At 46.3% G+C, this 7,753-nt stretch overlaps 1 protein-coding gene across 1 annotated transcript in view; it reads left to right on the top strand.

The window, feature by feature from the left end:
- Positions 1-7,753, top strand: part of LOC130587282 (protocadherin-16-like) — a 16,624-nt gene that overhangs the window by 2,376 nt on the left and 6,495 nt on the right. The window contains exon 2 of the mRNA XM_057388257.1: positions 6,241-7,747. Within this exon, the coding sequence (XP_057244240.1) occupies positions 6,241-7,747 (1,507 nt within the window). The remainder of the gene's footprint in view (positions 1-6,240; positions 7,748-7,753) is intronic.

Here is a 7,753-nt window from a genome sequence, read left to right on the forward strand (position 1 = left end):
GGTCTCGCACTTCGTGGGCATCGACGGCGTGCGCGCCTTCCTGCAGTCCTACTCGCACGAGGTGTCTCTCACGGCCGACTCTCGCAAGAGCCAGCTGCGCTTCTCGGGCGCCAGCTGCTGCGACACGCTCCCGGCCCGGCCGCTTCCCGACGAGCCCGCGCCGCTGCTCGGGGACGAGGATCCTGCTGGCGCTTGCCCCGTGGATCTCTCTGCTGTTCCGGTGAGTTCCTCCCGCAGGAAGGCACAATTTCTTCCAGGGAAGTGCTGTTTCGTTTTGGTAGGAGACGGTGGACATGTGGTCAGTTGTCGAAGGTCTTGGAAGTGAGGGTACTCCCGAGTGGAGTGTCATTCGGCTCTTCGATTTTTTTTAATCTGCTGCCGGGTTTGTCCCCTTACCAATATAATATAGTTTTTTTTCTCTCAGTCTTAGCTCTTTCTAATTAATGTATTGCGTTGGTAGGTAAAGAAAATTACTGTTATTAGCAGAATCAGATGTCCACATGTGATTGGGTGGGGTGGAATCCTCTGTAATGTAATGGTGGCATCGTTTTTGTCACCTCCAAGCTTTTACTTTTCTTCATGATAAGCCAATGAGCATTCATACACGTTCTGATCTTTGTGTACCTTCTGGATAAAGGTCTGTGATTATGTATGACGGGCCACTGGAGGGAATAGACTTGCTGATTCTCTGTCTTTCGAGTTAGTTTTTTTTTGTAAGAGCTACATATGCCTTAGGTTGCAAAATTCTGTTATGGCAAGACCCCTATTAGGGGAGAAGGGGAGAGATTCATGTTACAGGTGACGAGGTGAGGTGGGGAAGATTGCCCCTGTGCTGATTCTCACCATCTTGGTCTCTCCTAGAGGACTGCTCCTTTTTGTCTTTCAGAAGTTTTATTCAGTTCTCTCTTGACCAAACAGATGTATCCTCCACCTTCCTTACAGAGATGTAGAGATAGGTGTGAAGTCCGTGGTGTGAAGGTGGTGTGCGTGGTAGAGTGTGGTCACAACGTGACTTCCATCTTCTCAAAGAGGCTTGACTAGGTGACATAATTCCATCTGTATTTGGAGCCCTTGGAGGCTCTTCCTGAGTGTTTGCAGGTTATTGTGCTGCTTCTGACTAATAGCTTAATCGTGCATTTTTGGCAAGTGCCATACTGTGAGCTTTGGGAAGAGGAAACTCTGTGTTCATTCCTTTCTGAAGGAAATCATGTTTCTACTCCAAGAGTCATAATCTAGAAAAGTTGCTGCTGATCTCTTTTTTCTGCATGTGATGCTTGGTTATGAGTTTAAGGTAAAATTAGTCTAAAGATATCTTATTTTTGGTATCACACTGCTCAAAATCTGACAGATCAAGTGGTGGATTAATCAGTCTGCTTTCTTGTAGTATGATATTTCCTGTGAATATGGAGCAGTTATGGAGCATCAGCCTACAGTGTATGTCAAGGTTTGAAAGTAACCTATCTTCCAAATTGCACAATATGTTGAAGTAGGATGATAATGTCTTTGAGGAGCTACTTTGATGACCGGGGTTTTAGCAGATGTGCGTGTTGCTTAATCAATTTAAAACATTTTTAAAATTTTGGAAGTATCATAATGACCAGAGATACCTCTTTGCATTCATCCGTGTTGTGGTCCTTATTCTCACTAAGGAGAAGCTGTGTGTTGGACTTTTCTCTCACAGTGACTTGTGTTGATAGAGCAAGTGAAAACCTTTCCTCTGGTATAATTAGAAAGTACTATTAGTATGATATATATATACTATATACATACATACATATATATACTATACTAGTATATATATACTAGTACTATTAGTACTAGTATAATTAGAAATATATAAAGATGATGTAGAAATTCAGTTTGTCGTAGTTGTTATATGAGGCCCACAGTACTGGTTTTGTGTGTTTTCTCTTTTTTACTGTCTGAAAAAATTATACCAGTGAACCATGGCTGTGGTCTTCGGTGTGAGCTCCCATATGAATGTTTTGTTGACTTTTTACTGACTAGATATCCTTCTTATCTGCCTACTACTGAAATGCTAAGGTGTTGAAACTTGCTGAGGAAGTCATCTCCCCTTTCTGCTAAAGGTACATGGTCTGATCAGGTTTCTTTTCTGTGCCTCTGGGAGTTTTATTGCATGTTCTTGCAACTTATGAGGCTCAGAGAACACTATGTAAGTTCAGAAGGTCTGGTGATACGAATCATGGGAACTGTGTGTGAAGGTCTCTTGAAAGACACAAGAAAAATGGTTTGTCCTTTTCCCTGACCAGTGCCCGGTTGTAGTATCATGCAATGTGAGTTTCATCACCCCAAAATGTTTAGCTAGGTGACATCTTATTTGATATGTATAGGAGGTTCTTCTTATGTGTTTGTATCTTTTCACCAGTTCTTAACTCACAGCTTTAATATGTATTTATAACAAATACCATAATGGAAGATTTGGGAAGATCAAACACTTCACTTACTACCTAATAAATACTGGAATTATGTAGCTAGACTAGGTGCCATAATCTAGAAGAGCAGGCTGTGATCCCTTCCATTGTACATGTGATAACTTGTTGTCTTGCTTGATCTGAGGAGTCAAAGGTGGGCCTTTGTCTCTGAGAGTGTGTGGAAGATCACATCTGTTACATTTTTCTGACTGCATGTCTTTCATATTTTCAGATCTAACGGAAAAGGCTTGCATAAATGTCTTCCCTCAAAATATCACTCTAAGAATGCTCTTTCTTGTTAAATACTCATGATGAAAAGTCAGTGCAAGATCAGTGAAAGACTGGCCTCAAAGTGGGAAAAGAAGGGATTGTATGCTCCACCTGGCTCAGTGTGTTTTCACAGCACTCCTAGTGCCAAGGTGAGTGTGACTTACACAATTCCATCTTTTCCTGTATCCTTAAAAGAGACAATCTTAGATGAATTTGTCTGCAGACATACCATGAAAGTGCAAACATGCCTTCTAAGAAGGGTCACTTTGCCAGTCATATGTCCTTGTAAGACTGTGATGTAAATTGTTGTACTGAGCTTTCCCCAGCCTTGAACAGCCTTCAGATGCTATTAATGGATCTTGCTCATATGAGACAGCTGCTGATATTTTGTTGGTATTAAAAATGGTATTTGTGGGGAATGTAGGGCATGGGATGGTAGTTTTGTTAGGAAATTCTGGACTGGGGTCTTGAATATTTCACTTGCCTTGAAATGAGTGTGATGAGCAGAGAAGTTCATATGCATGGATTTTTATTCTCCATAAGGAGAAGTTGTGTGAGAAACACATCTTTTGATGGTTTTCTGTCTGCAATGTGATGTGTGTTGAGTGATGTTTGAGCACACTGAAGCTTTTTGTCTGCACAGAGACAGGACAGATAGAAGAGTTTGCTGTAGTGTAGTTTGAACTGTCTAAAAGGTTGGTATAAACATTCAATTTCCCCTTTTTTATATGGGTCCCATAGTTATGGTCCTGTGCACATTTCTTGTTTTCCAAAGAAATTACTTGGAGAACCGTGCCAATGGTATTTGGTGTAAAGTTCCATGTGATCCTCCTGTTTACTGTTTATGAAGCAGACAATGCTTCTTGTGTATCTACTACAGTTGACATAGTCTGAAATGTTGTGCACTGATTATTCTGTGTCTTTCCTATTCCTTCCTTGTTTCTTATGTTCTACAAGTAGGCCTTGGTTTGGCTGATAGCCTTGGAAAGAAGAGATCTGTTCAAATTATCAGGCTGTGGGAGGTGTTCTCATCCATGCCTTTAAGATGTTCAGCTGCCAGCAGAAATACTTTGAGATACGCTATGCTATTTCACTAGAATGCCACTGATTTACATGCTCTTTTGCCTGTGGCTGACATGCAGCCAAACATTGGGTACTCCGATACTGCAATTAAAAGTTGTGAATTGAGAACAAAGAAGGTGAGGGACTAGTTTGGAACAAGGAACATAGGTGGGTCAATGTGGTTTTGGATGAGCAATGGTTTGATTTCATGCCTGGTGCCAAGGCCTTTGCCATTTTTGTTATCCTGGTTTCTCTGTTTTGAAAGAAAAAGGTAGTTATCTGACAATAATGTATTAGAGCTAGAACAATGATGTCTGAGTAGAATAGATTGTGATTCTTGTATGCATCCTTCTTTATCCATCTCTATCTCCCTGGAACGTTATGATACACAGTTTCCTCACAGTCATAATTATACTTGCTTTCAGGCTTCTGTTTTCTTGAAGGTCGTGGTTAATTTTCCCATTTCTGGAGAAAAGGCATTTTGCATTAGAAGGTGTAAGTGTTGGTTTAGAGCAAATTCTCACTTTAATCACCTAAAGCAGGATTTTATATGTGAAGAATATGAAGCAAAAGCTAAAAAGGAGTGTATCATGTATTCCCATAGAAGAGAAAAAGACCCATCATGAAGTGTTTACATTTAAAGCATTTAATTTGTAGGGAGATTAAGAGGCCAAATAGCAGGAAAAAAAAAATCTACATGAGCACTGATGATGATTTAATAAAATTAAATTAGATGTGTACCATGCCATTTGATTTGCTGCTGCTCCATAAATAACTCTTGCCTTGCCTTTTGCTGTAAGCATGACCTCAGGGTGTCTGGTCTTATGGGAAAGGTCACATCTGTCCCTATTGTCCGAGTCCGGATGCAATTCGAAGAGTTGTAGACAATCTCTCAATGCCCGGCTGGAAGCTGCTGAGGTGGGGTGTCCTTCAAGGGCTTGTACTTGGACCAATATATTCAGTATCTTTATCAGTGACACAGCTAATTGGATTGAGCATACCTTCTACAGGTTTGCAGATGACACCGAGCCAAGTGGTAGCATTTATTCACTAGAGGGATGGGATGTCACCCACAGGGACCGTGGCACTCTGGAGGAGTGGCCCCCTGTCCGTCTCATTAAGCTCAATAAGGTCAAGTGCAACATCATGCACCTGGGTCAGGGCAATCCCCTTTCAAGACAAATTTGGGAGATCGAGAGCTGCCTTATGGAGGAGGACTTGGGGTTCTTGTAGATGACAAATGGGACATGAGCTGGCAGTGTGCTCCTGAAGGCCAGGAATTCAGTCATACGGGCTGTGGGCTCTATAGCGAGTAGTGTGGCCAGCAGGACAAGGGAGGTGGTTTTCTGTTTCCTCTGTGCTTTTGTGAGACCTGTTAGAGTCTGTCCAGAGAACGACAATGAAAATGTTCAAAGAGATAGAACATCTCTGCTATGTAGATGCGCTGAGAGAAGCCCTTCCTTCTGAAGAAGAAAAGGTAAAGAGAATACCTGATTGCATTTTTTACTATACAAAATAGGGTAAAAGAAATACGGAGAAAGACTTCTGATAGAACACATCTACATGTGAAGAGGCCACTGGTGTGAAACTGAAACAAAGTAGGTTTAGACTGTTCATAAGGGAGGCATGTTTTTCACTGAGGGTGATGAGACATGGGAACAGATTGCCCAGAGACAATGTTGATGTGTGCTGTTTGAGTGGGTTCAAGGTCTGGATGGAAGGGACTTGGAGAAAGATGACTTAGTGACTTGTAGACTACATGACCTTTAAACGTCCCTTCACAACCAAATAAGTCCCTGGTTTTATCTGGATATTTCCCATTGTCATCCCCTCATACACAAAAACAAAAACAAAATTAAAAAGAGGAAACTTGTGTGAATCAGAGAAAAAGTAGTAAAATTTAGTGTGATCTGATTATGAGGGTAATTGTCACTTCTCCCTTGTTCTTGTTACTAAGAGAAAAAATAGCAAGTGTCAGAAACTTGCATGAGCGAAAGAAACAATTGCAGGGAAGAAAAAAATGTTCTGTAGGCCCAACATGGCAGGTTTGCAATGATTTTTCCTGCAATGGGTTTCTTATTATTAATGACTACTTCAACATAACTATTATCTTCTTGGAATATTCACCAGTTAATATAAGAATTAAAAATATAGAGGAGTGCTGAAGAGTTGTTACAATCTCCCATACCTGTACTATCGTTTCTTCTTCTAATAACTGCATCTTCATTTTATTGAAAGCATCTGACTTGCCTTAATTGTTCTGCCATGGATATTTTCTTCTGCTCGTTGACTGCAAAAAGGGATGACCTAAGAGCACCGATAGCATTTCAGTTTCAAATGCCTTTGGAGTTGCAATAAGCACGTGAAGTATTTTCAGCTTGCTGATTCCAATCTAAGAGAGAGCCCGGAGCCGGTGCAGCCCCCGAGCCCCTCCCAAAGCCGGGCCCCCTTGAGCGCGGCCATCCGGCGGCTGCAGTGGCGTCGCGGCGCCTCCGGGTGTCGCTGTTGGCCGCCAMSGAGCGGCGCTGGAGCCGCCGCCGCCGCAGCGTCCTGTCCCCGCAGGCTGCGCTCGCCCGGCGCCGGCCAGAGCGGCAGCGGCACGGGCAGCAGCAGCGGCGAGAGGCGGCGCTTGGCGGGCAGCAGCGGCGTCCGGGGCGGCCAGAGCGGCCTCGCTGTGCTGCGGCGGCCCCTGCGCTNTGCAAGGGAGGCGGGGCAGCGGCAGGAGGCAGGAGCGCGGCGAGCGCTGCCAGAAGACAATGGCGGTGAGGCGGCGGCRGAGGCTCGGGCCGGGCGGCGGGCGAGCGCTGCTGGCCGCGGTGCTGCTGTGCCTGTGCTGCCGGGCGGCGGCGGAGCGGGTCCGCTACTCCATCCCCGAGGAGCTGGGCAGAGGCTCGCTCGTGGGGCCGCTGGCGCGGGATCTGGGGCTCAGCGCGGACGAGCTGCCGGCGCGCAAGCTGCAGGTGGCGTCTGCTGGCAAGAAGCAGCTGAAATATTTCACGGTGAATGAGGAAAACGGGAACCTGTACGTGAATGAGAGACTGGACCGGGAGGAGATGTGCGGCAAGTCGGCGTCCTGCTCCGTCAGCTTCGAGGCTCTGGTGCACAACCCGCTGAACGTTTTCCACGTTGAGGTAGCCATTCAGGACGTGAATGACAATGCGCCGCGCTTTCGGCGAGATAAATTTTATATGGAGATAAACGAGCTCACTTCTCCCGGTGCCCGCTTTGCCGTGGGCATGGCTGACGACGCGGACGTGGGCAGTAACTCGCTACAGGGCTACGAGCTGGAGAACAACAGGTACTTCGTGGTAGAAGTGAAGGAGAGTCAGGACGGCAGCAAGTTTGCAGAGTTGGTTCTGCGCCGCGTGCTGGACCGAGAAAGCGAGCAGAACCTCCACCTGGTGCTGACAGCGCTGGATGGCGGGGACCCGCCCCGGAGCGGCACCGCCCAGCTCTGGATCAACGTCACCGACGCCAATGACAACCCACCCGTGTTCGCGCAGGATCGGTACCGCGTCAGCCTGCGAGAGGACGCGCCTCCGGGACTGATTGTGCTGAACGTTTCTGCCTCCGATGCTGATGCCGGCACCAACGCCCGCATCACCTACGGCTTCGGGGAAACGCCGGCTGAGCTGCTTCAGAAATTCATTGTGGAAGCGGAGACAGGGACGATCACTCTGAAAGAGCCTCTGGATTTCGAGGACACACAAAGTTACACGCTGTTGGTGGAGGCAAGGGACGGAGGCGGACTGGTGGCGCACTGTAAGGTGGAGGTGGAGGTGCAGGATGTGAACGACAACCCGCCTGACATCACGCTGCTGTCGGTGTCAAACCCAGTGGCCGAGGATTCGCCGGCCGGCACCGTGGTGGCTCTCCTGAACGTGAATGACCTGGACTCCGGCGAGAACGGTCAGGTGTCGTGCGAGCTGTCGGGAGAGGCGCCGCTGTCGATCGTGGCGTCGTCGGGCGGCTCGTACAAGGTGGTGACG

The sequence above is a fragment of the Malurus melanocephalus genome, unplaced genomic scaffold (genome assembly GCF_030028575.1).
Source record: "Malurus melanocephalus ecotype Western Australia unplaced genomic scaffold, MMel_1.1 scaffold_1710, whole genome shotgun sequence".
NCBI classification, from domain to species: domain Eukaryota; kingdom Metazoa; phylum Chordata; class Aves; order Passeriformes; family Maluridae; genus Malurus; species Malurus melanocephalus.